General features: G+C 37.5%; 2 protein-coding genes across 8 annotated transcripts in view; one reads left to right on the top strand and one right to left on the bottom strand.

Moving 5' to 3' along the window:
• The window catches only part of UNC13D (unc-13 homolog D), a 46,053-nt gene extending 34,828 nt beyond the window's left edge, over positions 1 to 11,225 (top strand). For 6 of the 7 annotated variants that reach the window (XM_072403912.1, XM_072403909.1, XM_072403908.1 and 3 more), the window contains 10 exons: positions 1,224 to 1,319; positions 1,784 to 1,990; positions 2,940 to 3,008; positions 3,183 to 3,262; positions 4,190 to 4,295; positions 6,375 to 6,446; positions 6,582 to 6,665; positions 8,171 to 8,291; positions 10,015 to 10,138; positions 10,256 to 11,225. In XM_072403912.1, coding sequence (XP_072260013.1) covers positions 1,224 to 1,319; positions 1,784 to 1,990; positions 2,940 to 3,008; positions 3,183 to 3,262; positions 4,190 to 4,295; positions 6,375 to 6,446; positions 6,582 to 6,665; positions 8,171 to 8,291; positions 10,015 to 10,138; positions 10,256 to 10,562 — 1,266 coding nt within the window. In that variant the 3' untranslated portion in view covers positions 10,563 to 11,225. The remainder of the gene's footprint in view (positions 1 to 1,223; positions 1,320 to 1,783; positions 1,991 to 2,939; positions 3,009 to 3,182; positions 3,263 to 4,189; positions 4,296 to 6,374; positions 6,447 to 6,581; positions 6,666 to 8,170; positions 8,292 to 10,014; positions 10,139 to 10,255) is intronic. The other variant, XM_072403913.1, reaches the window with a different exon arrangement.
• Positions 11,226 to 13,770: 2,545 nt separating this feature from the next.
• Positions 13,771 to 19,912, bottom strand: LOC140325846 (tripartite motif-containing protein 72-like). Its single transcript, XM_072403914.1, has 5 exons — positions 19,260 to 19,912; positions 16,548 to 16,754; positions 15,953 to 16,070; positions 14,895 to 14,993; positions 13,771 to 14,797 (listed from the first exon to the last, which is right to left on the bottom strand). The coding sequence occupies exons 1-5, from the start codon at positions 19,674 to 19,676 to the stop codon at positions 14,211 to 14,213; spliced, it is 1,428 nt and encodes a 475-aa protein (XP_072260015.1). The 5' UTR covers positions 19,677 to 19,912; the 3' UTR covers positions 13,771 to 14,210.
• Positions 19,913 to 22,989: the final 3,077 nt, after the last annotated feature.

The raw sequence follows: 22,989 nt of genomic DNA, 5'->3' as shown, positions 1-22,989 counted from the left end.
ACAGCGTTTATTTTATTTGTGGCTGTGAGACGTACTAATCACATTGGGAAACCCTTACAATGAAAACCTATCACTGTCATTGCCTATCACCTAACTATCACCTATTCATCACACTTACGGTCACTCTAACACTTACCTTTTCCATTCTCTAACATTAACCTTTAACTTATCTTCAACACTGACACATCACCTTAATACCTATCCTCCCTAAAATGTAACCCTAAACATATCCCTTAAAACTAACCCAGGCCTAACTAAAAACGGAAAATTACCATTTACATTTCATCTACTACTAACAGCATATCACTCACTCTGGCCATAACCTAACCCCTAGCACTAACCCACCAATCATTGACCATATTCTCTGCCGTTTTACACAATTCAACCCACAAAATGGGTAACTCCAAAAAGAGTATAGGAACAATATTTATTTATTGGGTTTCATTATACTACTTTTGCCTATTAATCGCACAAGCATGTTCCAGCAATAAAACAGTTCTAAAGTATACATTCTGAGAACCTAAAACACATAAAGCAGCGGCCTTCTGATGAAAATTACAGTTTTACAGTATTTTAATTTTTAGTAGGACTGTAATGAAATGTTTTACTAAGTGGCAAGTGATTTGGTTAGTGACTTGGCAGTGAATATCAATTATAGGTAGGATGGTAGCTTTACTTAACAACTAAACAGAAGATAGCTAAGCTACTGCAGATTTGCATCAATGCTTGAATGAACTGGTATGTATTGTATATGTATTGTAGTTTCACACCCTTGATTCAGATTAGATAGATTTAGAAATATAAATTGTTTATACAGTAAGATATATGGCAGAGTTCTATATTGGAATAATTGTGTAAATCCAAGCTGTATTCTTTACCCAACCATAGATAGTAGTTTCGTTTTACGTTGGTCTCAAGAATAAATCTGTTGCCCCCACTTTAAAACAAGTGCACTTTGTTTTGATTAACAATACACAGGTATTTTCCACTAAAAATCTTTCCATTGCAAGACCTGCTTTACAGTTTGATAGTTCTAATGTGAAGGTATTCATTTTCTGAGGCAGGGGCTGACTTTACTACTAATTTTTTTTCTTTTATTTGCTTTAATATAGTCTGCATACTGTATGTGAGTGTCACAGAACATTTAGGATAATGTAAAGATATAAAAAATAGAACAGTCCTATAAAGATTTACTTGCATTGATGAAATGTTTTGTTTTTTAGGACATGTGCCGTATTGCAGTTACATACTGCACAATGATTAAGCGGAGAGCTGATGAGTTGTCAGACAAAGGAGATGCTGGACAGGCTGCGAACAAGGTATACTTTGACACCTATTGCTCCTTCTTTTTGCAAAGAACTAAGACTGAACATAGGTGTTAGTGAATGATTGATATGTATAATTTGACATTTATGTGTAATTTAACGTCTCCTGATGTCTTCTAAATTTGCATTAAACACTTTAGTTGTGTTTTTATGGCAATAGAGGTGAAAAATTCCTGTTACTGTGAAAATTATTGCAATTAACAAGGCCTTGATAACTAGTCTGATCACATTATTCTTACTGTGTACTAAAGAAGAAATCAGATCTCAGGTCTTTAGGACTTTTCCAGGTCTATGACCTCACTTTTCTTCACTGTAGTTAAGCAATTACCTGTTGTCACTAAAGCAATTAATGGAGAATGAAGGATAGAAAAAGAGAAATACTGGTAAATGTTCAGGTAGTCTCATTAATAGAGTATAATGCTGCTTTTACCTATAGCCATCTCTTTCATGTGTTCCAGTTGTGCCTGGTGGTGAACAACATAGAACAGCTGCGGTTGATAGTTCAGTCTTTACCGCAGAAGCTGGACTGGAAGTCTCTGGAGCGAAGGACATGTGAAGTCATAAGCACAGAACAGTTCCAACACACACTTCATGACCAGCTGAATGGTGCCGTGACATGTCTGGACCGTGAGATCCGTGGAGTGGTTCAAGCCCTGGCTCAAAAAGTAAGTTTCACACCTTTTACTGATTATTAAGGAGACATAAATACATACCAAAGTCCACCATCATTTGAATGTTTTATTTTGTACAGACTGAGATAAAATACATTCATCCATTTAGTTTAATTTTCTGCATGTAGCCCTGTTTGGGGGTTCCATTTCCCTTACTTGGCCTGTGATGGTAGGAAAAAATAAACGAGTGGGGTGCTTTCACTGAGAATTCCAAAGTCTAAAGGTTGGTTTTCTTTAAAAATCAGCCACCATGTGTGAAGAAAAGTCAGTGTTCTGCACTCATCCTGCAGCATGGGTCCTATAGAAGCAATGGTCTGTCTGAAAAGACATGACATGATCCATGCCGATTTAAAACCAAGGCTCTCTAATCATTAGGCAGAGCTTTGCAATTACAGCTATAGGTCAGCTATATACAGCTATAGAGCTATAGGTCTGCATTGGGACCATTTATTCACAGGGTAACAGTAAAAAAGTTAGAGAAGTTTTAAACAGCTACTTCCTTTGATTCACCTGAAATATATTTAGCTTATTTAGGTTGTAGATTACATTGGCCATCAATTTAAAAAGTGCACTAAAACTTTGTATCTGGCCTAAAAGTTATGACAATTGTTATTTTAAATAGCCAGTCTGAAATCAGCAGTGAAAAAATAACACTTGGGTTTAACCAATCATTTTTGGAACATTTATTTTCAATGTTCCTAATAATGGGCATGTTTTTTTATCACATAACACTGAAATGTATATTTGTGGTAGTCTTTGTGCCCTCTGGAGACAGCTCTCATCACTTCCTGTCCCAACCGAAAGTAGAGGCAAATCTCCCCATTGGGGACAAAAACAGCTACCTATTACCCAACAGAGGTTCTATCTGTTATCCACTCTGTTTAAAAATTTCTGATTGTATTCCCCGTGTCTCAACTCATCCTCTACTATCTTCCCACCACAGCTAGATTCTGGTATTGCCAAACATCTTCAGTCAATAACAAAAGCCAGTGATTCCCGAGACCCCAGTGATGTAAGTATGAATCATTTTTTATTATTTGGAAATATACGAATAAATTTGAGTAATAAGCAAAGCAAATAGTAAGATACTGTAACCCATAATAGGTGTCCATGTTAGAAATGTAAAAGTATTAGGTTGATGGATTGTTTGTCATTCATTATTGTAACACTTTTTTTCACTCTGTAGTGCATCATCCCAATGATGAAGTTTGTGGAGTCTGAGTTACATTACATGAACCAAAATCTTGTCCAGGAAAATTTTAACTGGTAATATGTGTGTTGTGTATTCTGACATCATTATTTCCAAGCTGAACAACTGTTTGTTGGCTCACAGTCTCCAGAACACCAGGGTGTCCCATGGAAAGGTCCTGGATAGTGTTTAGGCTGAGGAGTTTTGCATATTAGGGCTCCAGAAAATGTTATTTTAATGTTTACCTGGTAGGTGGCTTCCATGAAAAAGCCAATATTAAGGGTTCTGGAGGCGGGGAAGGAAATACTTGGGAGGGATCCTTGGCTACTTGGTCAATGTCCTGGTATTCACTGATGACTTATTTAGGTAGAAGAATGAAGCAGATTAGGAGCAGACAGCTGGGATATCACTGACTTTCCAAAGCTTGAAGGGAAAGGAGCTTAAGAAACAAACATTGGAGAGTAAATCACCAAGTTTTGTTTGTACCTAAAGAACTTTGCATTTTTTCCTGTGTTCACCAGTAACCTTCTGCTAAAATAAAGAACCCAGGCCAGAGCCTTTATTTGTAAAATTGAGCGTGTTCTGCCCCTGTAGACTGCTGCACTTCTGCTGCTACAAGCAATCCCCCAGAAGAAGCCCACTCCATAAACAATCATTAGTAATCAAAAAAATTAAATAGAATATGATGAAAGACAAGTTGTACCAAATATTCTGGTGCAACTATGTTCTGTAGAATTTCTTTTGGAACCAGTGTAAGATAAGTTTGGGGTGCAATTGCTCCAGTCCGGGCCCAGTGAGCCAAGGTCTTGACATGTTTTAAATGTTTAATTAATAGACACATTATAGAGAAGTTAGAGGGATAATGTATTTGCATGCATCAGTATGGTTTGGCCCTATTATATTATTCACTTGTGTTGAAGAAAATTGTAACCATTTATGTCACGTAATACACGTAATAATATTACTGATAATAGATCTTTGCTTATCTCTTGTTTCTCTTACAGCCTTCTTGCTTTACTTTGGTCTCATATTCTCACAGTTATTTCCAACTTATCTGCACAAATCACAGCCTCTCCACGGTATTATCAAAGACTTCATGCTGCACTCAAGGTGAACTTATAAATTAGTTAAAACATTTCACAGATGTGTATCGTTTTATGATTTTCACGCTTCCCAAAGACAAGGCAGACAGCAGAGCTTACTAAATAAGCATTGTTTACAGTTTATTAGAAAAAAAGTGAACAGGTGTCTGCAGGTTGCTATCTGTGATCATGCATGTACCATGATCAACAAATTACTACACTGGGCTGTATTGAGTGACAAACTTCAGTTACACTATTTTGATCTAATATATACCAAAAAAGCATTTTCTTGTGTCTTTTTGATAAGCACAAAATTAAACTGTTTATATTGTCAGAAAGAAGGCTTTTCCTGTGCACTCTGTACAGTTCCTCACGGTAAGCATTACTGACACCACTAGTTAAAAAATGCTATGTGCTTTCAGCCCACAACAGGAAATTACCCAATCAGAAGTTTATGGCAAATCAAAGGGTACTTTTCTGTACTTACAGGATAAAACATGTTAAAATTTGCATGAAATGAAGAAATGTATTTCTAATGTTTTTTTATTTTGCCTTGACTTACACCTACAGATTTACCTAAATTATACACATAATTACCTTATTATTAATTTATTCCCCATCATATAATGACCTAACATAACTACCCCCCACACACCTACATACTTACTGACTGCAGTGAGGGGAGAAGATTGGCCATGATGAAATGTAACCTAATGTAGAACAACTGTGGATGGGGAAGGTGGGTTAGGGGGAATATGTAAATGCCATATAAAACATATCCTGTATTCTATACAAACTAGGCTCTTCCTTTGGTTTTAATGCCAAAACAAATAGCCATTTCTTTACCCTCCATTTCACATGTTATTCACATGTCGAAATGATTGTGAAGTAAACAACAGTTTCTTTTTTTTGGAACGAACAATTTGTTTTTCAACATGCTATTTTCTTTGCCTAATGATAGGATAAAGGAAATTCCACAATACAATTGTAAGTGCTATAAATGGCAACTGTACCTGGACACACCAAGTTCCCTAAGGGTACTAATAATAAATATATCTTGTGAAAACAATAGCATATTTTCCAAAGCACATTCCTACTGTGACAATACCACCTGTTATACAAGAATTTTAAATGTTACCTGTGTTCGTGTATACTAAAATAAATTTAGGTGTCTTTTTTGGTAAAAACTTGGATTTGATAAATAAGTGTTTTAATATTAAATAGTTAATATTTTATCAAATAGTTAATAATAGAGTTGTTAAATTATATAATGTTTTGTGGTTTTAAAATCATCTTCATGTACAAAATCTGGATAAATGGTTAATGAAAAAACCCAGGGTAAGTCTGCTGCTGGGCTCCTTGTCAGAAGTATCTTGTACTTCCCAGAAATTGTCAGTCCTGTAGTGCAATATACCTACCCTGTCCTCTCAAGTAGTAGAAAGTCCCCCTTCCCCATATTCCAATCTTAGTACATCAAGTTGCATGTGCATGTACACCCAGTGTTCAGAGCCATGTAAATGCAATTGAAAATCTTTGCTTTATAAAATAGTGGTTAATAAATTATATATTGTCATAACATAACATATATAAGCAAAGAGCAACAAAACTACCATAAGTCTATAAACTATTCAGTAAACAGTGAAATTCCCTGTATTTATTATATAGTCAATGTAAAGCCAAAATTTTTTTCTAAGTTTTGAATGGTGTAAAAGATGTTTAGGAGATCTTTTTGGAGATATCACCTAATCTTGCCCCAGACTTGACCGGAAGCAAAGGAAATCCCAAAACAAGTGTCCTCATTGAAAGATTTCCCCCTTGTCTCCTGTTCATGACAGCTCTAAAATTTTGGATTTCCCATTAATTTCTGTACAAGAAACAATGGTCACTGGTACAAATACAATGAGCGAATATCCTCAGTGGGATGCAGGGGATTAAATGTTGTTTCTAACTTTAAAAAAGTAAATAATAATAAAAAAAAAACAATTGGCTTTACATACACGTTAATCATTTGTTTTCCAGACAGTTTCCCACCAGTTATATTGTGTGATGTTAAAACTATAAACTGTACTTTAAAGAGTGTATATTCACAAAAGTTTGTGTTATCCAGAATCTAGAATCATGTTTCCATGCGGATGGTTGTGGACTGTCCCTGGAGAGTCTTCACACTGCTACTTTTATTGTAAGTACAGTAAAATCAGCATATTCGATAACGCTAACATATTTCTTGTTATTATAAGAAATATAGCTTCGTTATGTTCTGTAATTGTATTTAACATTTATTAACATGACCACCATTCCATGTATTTTTTCCCAGACCCTGGAGCAGGACCTCGATCTTTGTTCCTGCAGTACTCGAAAACTAATTGAAAGGTATTACCAGCAGAAAATCCACCAGCAGGTAAACCTCCAACAGTACCTAAATGTTTACACCTTGTAATATACAGTATATACTTCATAGATGCGTTTTAGGAATGCCAACTAATTTTTATTTAATGAATTAGAAGAACACAAGAGTTTTCTTCACAAGGACATTTTCAGCACAGCACACTAATAAAGGCTTTTCATTTGTTGCACAGATCGGTCTTGGCAAAAATTTCTCCAGTCCTAGTCTCTATGCTCAGTCTCTAGGTTTGATTTCAAATTTACAACTAACTGGACAGTCTTCTAAAGTGAACTTGTCACTTCTGCTACTATTACCTATTACCACCTATGAAAAAAAAAGTAATATTAAAATGCCCTGTAGTGATGGACATGTCAGTAAGAGGAACCACTGAACAGATTTTTTTTAATACATAGGCCACAGAAAAAAGTGGATACATCACAAAATATTTAAAAGTGCCGTATTTAGTATAAGTGACCCTGTGGTGTTACTGTTTATGTCATCTGTCAGTGTCACTTCTCTCCCCGTGCATTTAGCATCTCTTGTAAACCCATGGTTGCCAACAGACTATTAGAGGACAAAACCCCCTCTTCTAGTGGGCTTTTAAGCACCCTTTTTTGCCACAACTGGCTCTCTCCTTGTCTCTTACTATATCTGAATTATAACAGCCAGCGGTTCTGTCACAATGTATATTAAATGGCCATAATCATAACATAAAGATCTGGTAAAACAGACCACATTGTTGCTTCATTGCGTTTCCTTTTTATGTAATCACCATGTGGACAGGAGATTGGTTTTGGCATTGATAAATGTTCTATAAACAATTATTACTATCTGTGACGTCTTTTTCTCCCTCACCCATTATTTTCTAAATATAAGGGGTACAGAATATTGAGATAACAGAAGTGTGATAATATCTGAAACAATGACAGCAAATCACTACAGAGTGATGGTATCTGCATGTCTCACTTTATTTACTATTCTAAAATGTGAAGAAAAGCCCCTTGTTTCTTTGTTTTATGTTGTATTGAGATACAGATACATTCTGACTTAAAGCAAAATTAGATCTGAAAAATTCTAGAAGCTACTATTGCTGAATTTTTTCTTAAGAATTCTAATTGCTTGTATAGAAATCTGATCTTTGGATTGATTAATGTTACACACCTAAAGAAGCATACAAATATTACAATTAAACACCTGAGCTTCATCCTTATTCTGGCTCAGTGATTTAGCATGTAATAAATGCAGATGATCAGAACACCAACCAGGCAAGATGGATTTTTTAGAACCAGGTTAGATATGACAGTCTCTGTAATCTGTGGAATATAAAACCCCAGTTTAACATAACCTCAGTCCTTGTTTATGAAATGAATCTTACTAATACTATCTATTGATCACATTTATATATTTACCTGCTAATTTATGTAATTTACCATTTTATCTAGGTGGTTAAAATAAAGGTTATGAAGATCAGGTTATATTGGTTGAATGGTAATATATAGTAATGACTTTTATTCCTGCAGCAGGGAGCCTCCTCAGAGAAGTATGGTGCTGTCACAGTAAAGGTCAGCTATCGGCAATCGGAGCAAAAACTGCGAGTGGAGATTCTAAATGCAGTAAACCTGCTTCCTCTGGATTCCAATGGTAATTGAATGTTTTCCTGGGTAGCTCTCCTATGTCTAATTGGGCATGCACTTTGGATGTCAGATCCTTGAAGGTAGTGAAGGAATATGATTCTACAGGTTTTATAAGTAAAATGTGCCTGGACGCATGTAAATCTCAAAGCCAGATTCTTAAATCTGGTATTAAGGTTTCCTACAATAGTTATTTAGCCATTGGGTTTTGGTGGGCCTTGAATCAGGTTCCTTTATTACCTAAAAAAGCATAATAATAATAATAATAATAATACAACAGCGTTCAGCTGTAAAAAACATAAATGCAACATAATGATATATCCAAAAACTGCATGTATAATTAGTGACAATCCAAAGAATTTAATCTTTTTCAGCCACGTTTTCCCCAGAAATATTACACTGATTGTAAGAGATTATATTATATATAATTTTATCAAAATCCATTTTGCTATGTACTTTTATTAAACACTCCTCATTTCAGTCTAGTGGAGCATTCATTTTCTAAACTTTCTAAACATTGAAATGTCACTTCCTTGCAATAAGCACCATGGAATGTGTTTTGTTCAATGTTTTTCTACATAATGCCACCAGAAATGTAATTTTCCTCTTGTCTGAGTTTTTCTATCCAAGAACACAGGGCACTAGATTTGATGAATGGGGAAACTTGTCCCCATTCAACTTCTAGTGCCTGGGGATCGCCTGCAGTCACAGCTGTGACCACAAAGTTCCCACGGTCATGTGACCGTGGGAACTGAACTGCAGATGAACTCTGCAGTTCCACTACTATCCCCGGGGCACTACGGGTTTAAATATTAGCTGCAATCATTGATTAGCTCAGTGTGCAAACCCCTGGGGCACCACAGGTTAATTAACCTGTAGTGCCCCCGGGATTGCACACTCTTCTTAATGATTGCAGACTGCAATCATTGAGAAGATGCCCCGCAAGTATCTCTTACTCTGTAACACACTTTCCAGCACAGTAATATGATACATTTGTTACATTTTTCTCTCAGTGGATAAAAGAAAGATGTAACAAATGTATCATAATATTACTGTGCTGGAAAGTGTGTTACAGAGTAAAGGATATAATGTCATTGTAGGATAACCTGTAAAAAAAATTGTTAAATAAAAACAAACACTCAAAAAATTAATTTAACATTATATTTTATTTTTTTAACACATTTTTCTTATCCAAATTTTTGCAAACTTATCATCTTTTTTTGATTCGGGTGTACCTGAATTTGAACAGCTATATTCGGGTCGAATATAAGGACAACCCGAATTCAAAAACCAACACTAGCTAAGTACCTAATATTGTCATCTGAAGCAGTCATTAGAGATTTTTCAGGCTGTGTTCTACTAAGCAAAGGGGACAGAGCACCCCACTGCAGGGGCAACCATAGAGTTTACAAAAAAGGCATCAGTAGTTGGTGTTCCAACATGTTAGATCACTTCTGTACAACCTGAGCAACCTTCTCTACAATGACACAGAACATAGGTCTTAAAATATGGGATGAACCACTGATTTGATGTATATATTCTTTCAGCACAGGTAAAAAGCAATCAGACTAATGTCAAGAAAATGAGACTAGAACTGAACTCCATCTTCTTGCTACACTACAATTTTTAGTCCCAAACATTATAAATGCAAAAGCCATAATACATTTCCTTTTGCATATCATCATTTAAAACAAATTGCACTCATGTCACGGAATTACATTTTGCTTGTGCAGGTACCAGCGACCCCTTTGTACAGCTGATCCTGGAGCCTAGGCACATATTTCCTGCGGTGGAGCCGCGCTGTACACAGGTCATGAAGAATGAGCTGAACCCACTATATGATGAAACATTTGACTTGTAAGTAATTCCTGAATGTTTTTTTAAAAATGTCTGTGTGGCTATTAAATATATCAATGTTAGATACAGATAACACGACAGTCATGTATATAAACTGACATATTTTACTTTTCAAAGCCTGGTGACCCCGGAGCAATGTACGACTACTGGAGCCTGCCTCCTGCTAACAGTGTTTGACCATGATACCCTTCTTTCCAATGAACTGGAAGGTGAAGCTTTCCTAGATCTTGCAGTTGTGCCAGGCTTAAAAGAAGACACGGGTGACCTAGTGACCAACATTCCACAGAAGAGGCTACCCCTTAGTCATCCAAAACTCAATGGTTGGTACAACCTTCCTGACATTGGTGTTTTCTTTTCTTATGACGTGCGCGTGTGTAATGCTTTCCTGTATTCCTGTGGAATGTTCTTCTTTTGTGTTGGATAGTAATGTACTAATTTAATGTTTCTGTGACACCAGGGCAAGAAATGGGAAGAGAGGTCTGGGCAGAAAGGAAAAGAAGCAATACAAATATTGTCAAACAGTCTTACCTTCCCATCTCTTGAATATAGTTTGTTTTGTTCTGTATTCCCATTACAGATTTTGTGCAACTTTCTGCCCTATAGGAAGTAATAGAAAATATTTAATAGGGACATAGACAGCAAGTAAAACATAAATGATAGGCTGCATATTGGGTTTTGGTATGGCAATTCTCACACCTAAAATGAGTAAATAATACACAATTATAAAAACGTTGATTTTATTCTGCAAAAGCAACCACACCCTTAATAGGAATCACATGAAGTATGCTGCCTGATACCTCTGTCTATTACAGCACTCCAGGCAAAACATTTTACTACTACTTTTACTATACTTAACTTTTTTTTACTATTACTAAGTTGGATAGCAGAAGGAACAGGGGCCTGTTTAAGGTTTATATTGCTGTATTGCTGGTGGAAAGATTTCTCCTAACTTTGTAGTTGAGTGAGTAGAGGTTAGAATTTCTAAAAATGTTTTTTTTGCTGCTGCCTGTGCCTTCTGCTTCTCAACTGCCCTAAAGGTGAGCAGTTTGTCTAAGAGGTAACTGTATATAAGGGTCAGGAGCACAAAGGTCCAGTGGGGAAGTGGGAATAGACCTAAACCTCACCTGTTTTGTTTGTTTTTAACTGAACATGGGTAAAGTATATTTAAAGCCTCAATGACGTCTTACAGCTTTTCAACCTTTTAGTCCCAAAGGAAAATGCCTTTAAATACATACATAATTTTTCTTAGTAAAACCAAGAAGCACTGCTTTGTGCTCTCACTCTCCAGTCCTTTGTGCTGGCAGAACTTAGTAACGATCACACCCCTGGTGACCTAAGTGCATGGAGGCTGCACAGGACAACCTGTCATTTACGGGCCAAGAGGCTCTTCTTACTCTACACAGCTTAAGAGGAACTCCAGGCAAGCTGAGAAAAAAATACCACTAAAATACATATAAGTTCTGTGCTTTTACAGACAAAGTACTTGTGATTTTAACTTATTTGCCACCCTGCAGGACTAGAATGATAACACAGATTATCATCACCCTGCACAGATAGATATTTCCAGGTTGAAGATGTTTTGAAATGAGCAGGTTAGATGGGATACCTTGGGCCTCTCATGCCATGTGGCAAATATTGGTATAGATTACAATAGGGGGTGTGGTGAAATAGTAATTTTTTTATCACATTAATTTTTATTTGTAGCATTAGATTCAAACTTACCTGCATTGCAGCTTGCTGTGTATGCATGTGGATAGCTGAAGATCAGTCACAATGCCCATACAGACCCATACAGAGCCAAGATTATAGGAACCACTGAGCAGCAGAAAAAGTTTGCTTAGTCTGAGAAAATTTAATTTTGTATTATTTTGATGGCCAGGTGTGCACATGGCAGACATGGAAGACATGGCAGCAGCATGTAATTTAGGAAGGAGGTAGGCTGGCAGAGGCAGTGGTACCTAAAGCTCTAGCTGTTAATGTTTCAGATAGCACAGCATATCTTATAGGTCTTGAGGAGTCCTTGCCTAGATGAGTCACAATTGTAAAGGCAGAACAAGGGTGGACCTCACAATATTAGGCAGGTGATTTTCAGGGTTTGATTGATCGATATATTTTATACCTCAACTTTTGGATTTCAAAAAACAGGAATTATTGCCACACTGCCAATTGTCAGTAAACCAGCCCGGTGACCATGGGAACTGAACTCAGACGAACTCTCAATGGAGAAAATCCATTAAGAGTTCATCTGGAGTTCGCTTTTTTTTTTTTTTTGAACATATTTTTAAACACAAATTCGCAAAGTTGAATTCTGTGTTTTTTCGGGTCAGGTCTGCCGGAATTCGAACTGCCATTTTCGGGTCGAATATAGGGACAACCCGAATTCGAACACCAACACTACCTACATCACTTTAGCTGGAGCTGAAAGAAGGCATGTTCATACAGAACCTGATGCTAACCTGGCAGTACTAGTTGTAAGATGAAGAAGGCAGGCAGGTAGATTTATTGGCTTCTGTATGTGAAAATGTCCAAGTCCTTACATTACCCCACAGCTGCAGATGTTCCTATACTGGCACTAGGAGAATGGCTGCTACCTGAAAGTCAGTGTCATTAGGTGGGCCCCTAACTGAGTGTGGTGGGGTGACCACAGGCACAGTGGTCCAGGGCAGGTTCTGTGTGTGGCGCATGAGCCCACAGGAGGATCCTTAATTCCCCTGGTGGGCTAGTCCAAGCTTGTGCAGTTAACATAACAGAGTTGTTGAGTCAGGATATGCATGTCAACCCTCCAACTGTGAAATTTGATGAATGTACAGAATTCAAATTTCTTTGGCAGATTTACCAATAAACATGCTGTAGATGTATTTTAACAGTGTATTTAGCTGCTTGCTTGAAGTACCCCTTTAGATAATCCCTTCCATCTTTGCAATAAAGCATTGACTACTACTTCCTATTCTTACTAATAAAATATAGGCATTATGAATGTCCAAGGCAAATCCCCAAATCATTTTTAGAGTTTGCAGTATGTAAATATGTCAAATATATTGTGTTCTCCTATTATACGTTGTGTTCCGTGCCTGTGCAACAATTATTTGGATTAGGAAAGGATATACTAACAAAACGAAAAATACATTTTCACAATGTTACTGTGTTACAAAGCGAAATAAATAGGTTAGAGTAAAACATCTCCATGTAAACCCTTTATCTACTTTAGAATGGGAAAGTGATATCATACTCTGGAAAGGTAAGTGCACCTTGTAAAGTGCCAGTAAAAGTGCAAGGTCCCAGGTTCAAATATTGGACACAACACTGCTCTTAGTACTTGACTGGAGAATAAATGTTCAGAATGCTGTTTAATAAAAATCGTATGTATTTTCAGAACATGTATGTACATAAAAATACTTTGCAAATAAACATGTGTAGGTGGCAGAGCTGGTGTTGTATTGATTGGCCTATCTCTGTCACATTGGGGCACTGAAAGAATCCATAGATCTGTGTAAGCTCTGGGAATTATTTCATCATTCTCAGTGAGAGAGAGACAATAAAACAATAAGGCAGCAGGGCAATATAGGTAATAAATATTAGTCATACAGTGTATTATTTTGCTTCTGTTTTACAATATCATATTTACAAAAAAGTAGATTGTTACACTTTATTATGAAACTGAACTTAAACAGTGAAGATCTGCTATAATTATAGGGAAATATTTGAAATATTTATTGTGCCCAAGCAGTACCCCGTAAAAAGTACATTTGCTCTGAATTTGCTCCTGAAAATGCACTGCAGTTCCTGGTGTGCCTAGGCACTCCTGTGTCTGAAGCCCATAGCCATTTATATGCCTTGTGAAATCTAAGCTCTGTCTACTAGTTCCAGAAAATTTGGTAAGATTTGGTGATGTCACTACTTTGCTTCTCACTGTTCTTTTTGCTGGAGGCTTCTTGCCTCTACCAAAATGGCCACGTCCACTTCTGGTGACTAGTTCCTCACCTACTTCCTGTCTTTTTGGGCCACACTTTCCAGGGTTAAGTTCCTCCTTCATTGTTTGCGTAGAGTAATCCATTAGTAATGCAGATAGAGGTCAGAAATTTGCAGACATCTGCCTATGGAAATGCTTGCTGTGGGCATTGTTTTGAGTTGGTATTGCTTCTCCAATGGACATAATAGAGTTCCAGCTGACATAAAATATGGGAAATACTGGTTGGATGAAGGTAGCATTGAACTGGTGAAGAAGTGGCATATCATCTGATACCTCATGAAAGGACAGACTACCCTCATCCCAGTCCAGAAATATGCCAAGTTTCTCTTGCAGTCCTGTAGCTACTAAAACCCTCTGACCATCATGCCATGCATAACAGCGGCTACTGCTCCATTCCAGGCACCAAGACTTTGAATTCCTACCAGCCAAGCAGTAGCTCTGGTGACCTTTTCGAGAGATGGTCTGATAAGTGATACCTAAGCTCACTCGATTTCCAGACAGATGGACCTCCCAGTAATGTCTTCCATGGCCCATTGGTTCTCTGCCAAGTACTTGGGTATAATGGTCAAAGCGCCCAGGATGGTCTAAGTAAGCTTGAGGCTGAAGTTTGCACAGAACTCTGCGATTTCCTTGCGTAAGACATAAATTGTGATGGGCAGTTTCTGGGTCCAAACTGACTTCTCGGAGATCTAAATGTGATAAAGGATAATAATCAGTTAAACTAATACAGATAAATAAGCATAGGTATCTTTTACACTTTACAATTACATTGAATAAATGTCTTACATTGAAGGAATTCAGTTCGTATCCTTGGTATGAGAGGTTGCATACAGCTTCCCCACATTTGTGGTGGTGATATAGGGTAGTTGGTGCGTGAATTCCAAACTGTAAGTAAACAGAAAAGACTTGAAGTCAACAGAAAGGAAAAGAAAAACAGAAAGCAGTACACTGATTATGGGGTCTGTTTATAAAGGTTTTCACCCTACAATCACCTAACTTTCATCCAAAATGTACACAATTTTCACATTGGGTTCCATTGGAAATGTGTGAATTCAATTTTACCTGATTTGATATAATTTTATTTTATAAATTTATGTGAATAATAATTTTTTGAATGAATCCATTGTAAAAATGTGTGAAATTGGGGCAAATCTTTGAAAGCCTACTACCTACTGTCCTCTATATGAAGATAATTAGGAGACTAAACCCATAAAAGGTTTTGCTGCAATATGTAGGTTCAATGCAAAAAAATCTCCCACAGTTCTTTTTTCTGCTGCTAGATATTCATGGGTTGATGATCGGCATTGTTCAACCAACCTTCCCAGAGCTCAGGTCACCCAGGTCATCATGGACCTGGAATCAGCTTAAAGATAAGTTTACTTTTTTTAATTATTATATAGCCAAATCTTGAAAGCATGGCTGTAGAAATGAAGGAATGATTCACTGCTTTTGCTCATTATTTGTGTGTGTATATTATAGGTTATGTTACTGATCTCTGCATGCAACAGACTTCTCAGGTGAAGGGGAAACTGGAAAATATGAAGAAAACCCTACATCTTCAGTTGATGGTTGGAAACAAACAAAACATAAACTATACAGTATTTTTTCTACGATTTTGATTTGACCATAATTAAGATGAAAGGAAGCAGTGCACTAACTTGGAAGAAGTCGACAATGGAGTGCTGCCCTTTAGTTTGACCAATGTCTTTATTATTTATTTATTTATTTGATTATTTATTTGACCTATCTTTTTATTATTGTGCAGCAGCCTTTTCCAAACTCTTACTTTGTACTGACTAACTTCCGCTCATATACATAATACTGTGTACTATTCCATGGCTTACCTTGTTGTACCAGCCTGCCCATGTGGTCTGCACACACCTCCTGCAAACACTCCTTAAATTTAGTGACAGCTGCATATAGTCCATTCCATTGTATGTCCTGTACTCCATGGTCCTCCTCCTAAGATGAAAACACAGAAGCTTTAATATCAAAGGTATCACAGTACCCCTATGGCACTGCTGTGTCTGGTAAGTACTTTTTTGGAAAAATGGGGTTTGTTAGATGAGAGTTTTTCTGCTGGGGCTTTGGGGGAGTTCTGCTGGGACAGGTAAGGAGGGGGAACATACTAAATGTCATAATCGGCCATTTGTTGTCTGTATATTGTTTCATTTGCTTGTATATTTTTAGGGTTGCCCATTAATTCACATGTTGTCACAGCTGCTAATTTGTTGCACCTATTATTGCTGAAATTGTTCTTTGACGACTTAATAAAAGGGCATCAGCCAGGCAATCTTGAAAATTTGCAACTGGGCAATTCTGACACTATATAGGAAAATAACAGGAAATCATGACAATATGCAGGCAGCAAGTGCACTATAAATACACAGGAAATTAACAGAAATTGATGCATGGTAGGCCATATAGTATATTAATCACCCGTAGTTGTTCCTGAAGCTGATCTGGAACAACTTGAGCTGGTTGTGGCATTGATATATAGAGTCCTTCCAGTTCATGGCTTCCCGCATTCTTCAGCATCTGGCACTCGGCCTGATCCATGATCTTCATCAGCCGCAAGCCTGAGGTCTGTAGGATCCTTACTATGTCAGCCAGCCCCTGACTCAATATCTTTCTGGCACATGAAACCTGTAATAAAAAGCCAGATATGGTTTGTACATAAAAAAAGCAAGCAAATAAAATACATAAAGAAGGAATATATTTTCATATGATTTACTGGATTTTTAACATATCCTGTAGATTCCAAGGTCTTTTTACAGCACTACCAATATACCCCAATCCCCCAGGTCCCTCTTTTGTTAATATTGGCACGCAGTCATTATTTAGAAGAACTTTGATGAAAGAGCAACTGCTTGCAAACAGTTTATTTTTTCTTTGGTTATTTTTAATGTATTACATAAAAACTAAAATAAACAAGGAAAGAGAAAGAATGACCCACTGAGGTTACAGTCTTTGTTACACTAAACATAATTTAATAGAACTGTAAGACTGTAATAGAAGTGTAAATCTAAACAAGTTTGTTGTTTTTCATTGGACGCTGAGTATCAGCGTGATACCGTATGAAATATATATTCAATGGTGTCTATATTCAATGGTGTCCATAGAAATCTTTTCTACACAACTTTTATAGCATTTGTTGCCCTTACTGTATGTGTACTGAAATGTGTTCCAATAATTCTATAGTCTTTCTGCTCCCAAGATCCCATTGTTTAGAGGAATTCTGGTATAATTATTGGAGACTGATTACTGAACTCTCCTTTGGTTTCAATGTCCCCTAAGGCTGGGTACACACGTCCAATCGTTCTTGCCTGATAATCAATATAGGGATGATATCGGACGGGAATCAGGCGTGTGTACACCGCCCGTCGACCATCTTCTGAACGACCATCCTGGCGGATCCAGGGATGATGGACATCCTAATGCAAAGAAAGGGGGAAAGCGCGCAGCAGGGTGCCTCTTCGTCGTTCTCCCCCTCCCCTTTCCATAGAGAAGAACAGTGCTGTATGTGCAGAACTCATTCATGCATCGTGCAGTGCTTGGTCCTTGGAAAAAATCGTGAAAGATTATTGCACGTGTGTATGTAGCTTAAGTCTCTGACCCAAAACAGATAGAGATAGGTAGTTCTGACACTTGCATGTACAGCTTGCTTGTTTATGGCAAGTCAAAACAAACAGCCAGGCAGATTTAGAAGGAGATCTGCAATGGACCTCCATACTTCTTTATGTCATAGTCACTTTTAGAACAGAACATTTACCAATGCAATTTCATGCTGTATGTTGCAGGAAAACTGTTGTGTAAATTCTAGACATGGCTGGGTTTCAGCTCAGCCCTGCGTAGGCCACTGCCCTTGGCAAAGGGGTACAAGGTGTGATACTCTCACACATCATTTTGCTTGTTATCATATTACCTTGCTGCCAGCATTCATTGCTTCTGTCCCTGAACAGTTTGGCCAATTTGTGGCTTGTAGTTAAACACAGAATTGTTATGCATTCCCTATTGTTCTTTCAACTGCTTTTATTCAACTATATGGAAGTGGATGGAAACCACTTTGTGTATTCATTTGCACGCGGTTGACATTTCATTTCCCTCCCTGAGGTTGCTTTACCCCCTTTTGGAGAAAGAACCGCACTGAAAACACAAGAGCAATATGAGCAAATGCATTAACTGTGCTGCAGTTTTCCCCACTGGGCACATAGCACCAGTTTGCTATGAACCCGAGAATGGTTCACCGCACAGTTTTCAACTGCATGTGTGAAATGGGGCCTTTGGGTGTTTTTAATGGTAGCTAGCTGTATAAAAACAATTGACGCATTCCAGGTTCACACAGTCTGAATGATATGATAGAAGAGTACAGTGACAGGGTATGCCACATGCCATTGTTTTTTGTGTACTGATACAGAATAAGCAGAATCACTGTCCCCACAATTTGCATGCTTGTGTCGCTATCATATTGGTCTAAAGATCCTCCTCTTTTCATCCAAGAGTTACCATTTTCTGAATCCTTTGTTTAAAATTTGATGAATCGTTGGTGAAAGTTGGGTAACTTTGGGTAAAAGCATTTATAAAAGATCCCTATTTCCTAGGACATATTGCTGGTGTATTGCTAACATATAAACCCATCACACTCATGACTTTGTGAAATAATTATTGCATGCTTTTATAAATCCAGCTATTTTAAAATGTTGCTGTCTGTAAACATTGTGAACACAATAGATAAATGTATTTACCATTCATTGAAATAGTGTACAGAGTGGCTGGCACATTTCAAAGATCAATTGATCTGGGCTGCCGTTCCTTTTTTTGGAGATGGCTATTGTCTGGCTTTTAAACCGATCCTCTGGACCTATTTTGTCAGTCACTGACCTGAAACAAATGTTCATCGGGTTCTTGCTATGGATCAGTTATCAAAGTAATACTAAAGCCGGAGATAGACAGGAAAGTAGCAAGGTTAACAAAATAGAATGTAGTAAAATAAGCGTGGGTTTATCTGTTCTTACAAGTATTTTTAATTCAGTTGCTACGTAATAAATTAAATTTACAGTTCAGATGGTAATGTTGGTAAATAAGCCAAGATGCAAAGATTCCTGAATAATAGGAAGTAACAGTTTCTGGGCTCTGACAATATGTCCTTACCTGGGTAGTGCCACTTTCCTGGACTCCTCTGCTACCTGGTATGCCAAAGCCAATACTTGCTGCACTCCCAATGTTTTCTTCTGGAACGCCTTGGTGGAAATTTGTTTTCAGTGGTATTCCTGCACTCCGAGCTGGAATATTCAGAGCTGGCATCCTCTCACTGGCTTCTTGGAGCTTGGAGAAGTCATCCACCATCTGGGAAAGTATACTATTCTTGCAGAGTCTTGGTGGGGATTCTTGTTGGAAGCAAGAACGACACTGGGGGCAAGAGGCTGGCATTCCCTGCAGAGACCAGCACTGGGTAATACACGTCAGGCAAAATGTGTGCCCACAAGGGATGGTAACAGGTTCACGGAAAAGATCCAAGCAAACCGGGCAATACAAATATTCAGAGCAGAGGAAAGGAACAGTAGCCATCTCTGAATACTAATGAATACAAACACTGTGCAGGCCAGGAGGATGTGAAACAATAGCAGGATATGTCCTTTTCTGAGTATCTCCCTCCTACCCAGCGTGCATCTGCAGAGTAAAAGATTAGGATGTACTTTGGAACAAAATATTTATCTAAATGTGGAGTTAAAGCTGAACTCTGGCTATTTACTGTTCATCTGCTCTGAGGCAATCTCATGCTTTGTGTTATATAAATAACATTTCCAAGGCCAACATACACCAACCTTGACCAACAGTCCTGTGGAAGTCAGTGTCTCAGTACTCTGATTTTCAGTACTGCACTATGGGGAGGAACTTCAGGCAGTGCCCAGATCGCATTCTGATGACACTGCTCATTAGCAAACAATCACTCCTATACCCTTGCACTGCTGTGCTGGTGCCATGATGCTGAAATGGCACCAAAACCAGTGCAAGGTAAGCATCACTGCCCATCAGGGGTGACCAACGAGAGACTGGTACAGATTCCAGGACTGTCCCAATGTGCCAGGATGAGGCAGTCCTCTGAGAAAGGGCACTGAGTTTTATTACAGTAATCACCCTAGGACATGCTGGTGCTTTGTAGCACTGTGAGCTGCTGATCCTAAACCCTGCCTCAGGTAAGTGGCAAAGCTATGCCAGTATACCCAAGTCAACCACCCAACCTCGAAATGACTATTGTCAAATATTGAAGCTAAATCGGTCCTCTACCAAGCCTCATTAGTCATCCTATCAGTTACAAGTATATCAAAACTGTGAAACGCGTTAATCATGGAGAAGTCAAGTATTTTAAATATTCACATGCAGTATTTTTTTTTTATTTTTCTCTAATAATTTGCCTTATGGGCACCCAGCAGCATTTTTAAGGCTTTTCTCTTTAAGGCTTCTCCACAGGGCAGGCTTTTACAGGTATACTCTGTGAACATAGAGAATAATGCTGCTCTAAATGGTCTCCAGAGCCCATAGGCTTTTTTAAAAGTTGATTATACTATTTTGTTAGTCTTTTTTTTTTTTACTTTTTATTTTAGGCTTCATAACTTGCATGGTTTTAAATATTTATTTTCAGCGGTCATCAGGTTCTACTTTATAAAAGTTCTTGAGATATTAATAAAGTCATCTTCATGATTAAAATAAGTTTGAACACAAATGTTATATGTCCTTAAGGCTGACTCAAATAACAATTTCCTTGCAATGAATTTCCTGTCTGGAAATTTGCCTTCCTTGAGTTTACAGTAAACCCTGAACATGTTTTTCCTTTTCAAAATATCTCCTGTTCCTATCCTAGTATGTTCATTTAGAGTCTGTTTTCTCTATGTTCACTTTGTGATTGGCAGCTGATTCACCAACTCTTTCCTGTTTCATTGCTCTTATTTTCATTTCCTGCTTTTCACCCAATTATTCTAATACCATGTTTTCAGTATGTATTACGTCTTTATATAATTTGGCTCTTTATTTCACTACAGTGACTTCCAATCTCTGCGACCACAATATTAAGACTAATTCCCATTCCAGAAACATAATAAAATCTTTTTTATTTTATATACACTTAGCATTCCTATGCAAGGCCCTATGTCTGGGACCAGGTTGCTTCTATGGTGAATTAAGAACCAATCTGTGTGGTTCCTGATTATGTGACAATGTAAGTAGCCAAGCACTGTGGTCACAGAAAATGTTTTCTAGTTGAGTAACTTACCTGCTACTCAATAAATCCTCCCAATATTTACCTATATTTTAGCTGTTTAAAAAGTATGAACTTTATGAATATGTATTTTCATACTACAATGATATAGTATTACAAATGTAGTCAAATAGTATGTGCACCTCACTGCCCCTTTCGATGATTGCCAGCTTTATGTTCATATTATAATTTTGGTTTCTTAATTATTGTTAGCTTAGCATTCTTTTTGGATATTAAGTACCTGTAGCAAAATGTGTTCATTTGTTAAAAAGCGTACAAAACTGTCCGGTGGAATGATTACATTCTGATTCTTTGATGATAACAAGTTAAGAGAATATAACAGAGCAAAGTGTTATTAGTTGATCTGTGTGCAGTATGTGAAACATAAAATACAGAGTGGCCTCACATTTTTATGCAATCTTTTTGTTCAACCCACTGAATTAAAGCTGAAAGTCTGCAGTTCAACTGCATCTGAGTTGTTTCATTTAAAATTAGTTATGGTAGTGTACAGGACCAAAATTAGAAAAAAGTTGTCTCTGTCCAAATATTTATGGACTTAACTGTATGTCATTGAGTACCCCCATACACTCAGCACATTTGCCCGTCGGACCATACCCACCTAAGAGCTTTCACCAATGAATGAGGAGGGTCAAGCTGCTGCCAGACCTCTTGGCCAGTGGAATTTATTTCTCTTTTGCTTGTCAATGACCTAAAGCTCCACCAACATTCTGCACATACCTTAGCTGTCCTTCCCACTGCTGGCCACAAACTAAATCCTGTGATGTGAGAGGTTGTAGATGGAGCTAACCATACTACAACTTTAACATTTTGTCTTTATTATAATTTTTTGTTTATTAAGTCATTTACAATGATTGAATAACTTTAAAATTACGCTGCTTAATTCTCTTAATATGTAAATTTGTCACTGGAAAATTCAAAACACAACTCATGCATATTTCTCAGCTCGGGATTCCTGCCCTACCCTGTCCAATGCTACCATGTCCACAACTACCCCAGTACCTTTTCTCACTTCTGGAAGTGCTGCCTAAATAAAGTACGCATGCCCTTGTGTCCCACTTGTGTAAGCACCACCTCCAGGAGTGAGAAAGGTGCTAGGGTAGTGGTGCACAGGGCAGCATTGGCCTGGACACACCAGCAGTTTTCAGACTCTCATTTTCTCCTTGTCCGGGTCAAGCCCATGTTGTTGGTTTCCTCTCCTGTCTTCTTTGTACGCACCATATCATATTTGTCTTGTCCACAACCATTTGTCTTGTGTAACTAATGTTTGACTTGTGTACGTAGCTTAAGACAAAAAAAAAAAAAAGAATTAAAAACTTTATCACATGGCCTGTGGCTGTTTATTTTACAGCCCAAGTTGGATAATAAAGATAAAGAAGATAAAGAAGATAATAAAGATAAAGAAGATGGTTCCTGCAGGCAACAAGGCCTTTTCCCTTAGAAGTCTTTATGTATTGAGCCCTATTTAAGCATTCCATTTTTGAAAGTACAGGATGGAGCAATGATAATGTTAACTTGTTATATGGGAAGGGAACTATTTTAAAAGCAAACATAAAGCTCAAGTTCCAAGGAACTTCTATCTCCAAAATGCTCAATTCAAGAATGATT

The sequence above is a fragment of the Pyxicephalus adspersus genome, chromosome 3 (assembly GCF_032062135.1).
Source record: "Pyxicephalus adspersus chromosome 3, UCB_Pads_2.0, whole genome shotgun sequence".
NCBI classification, from domain to species: Eukaryota; Metazoa; Chordata; class Amphibia; order Anura; family Pyxicephalidae; genus Pyxicephalus; species Pyxicephalus adspersus.
Note: the sequence above shows the minus strand (reverse complement) of the source record. Positions and strands in the feature narration are given on the sequence as shown.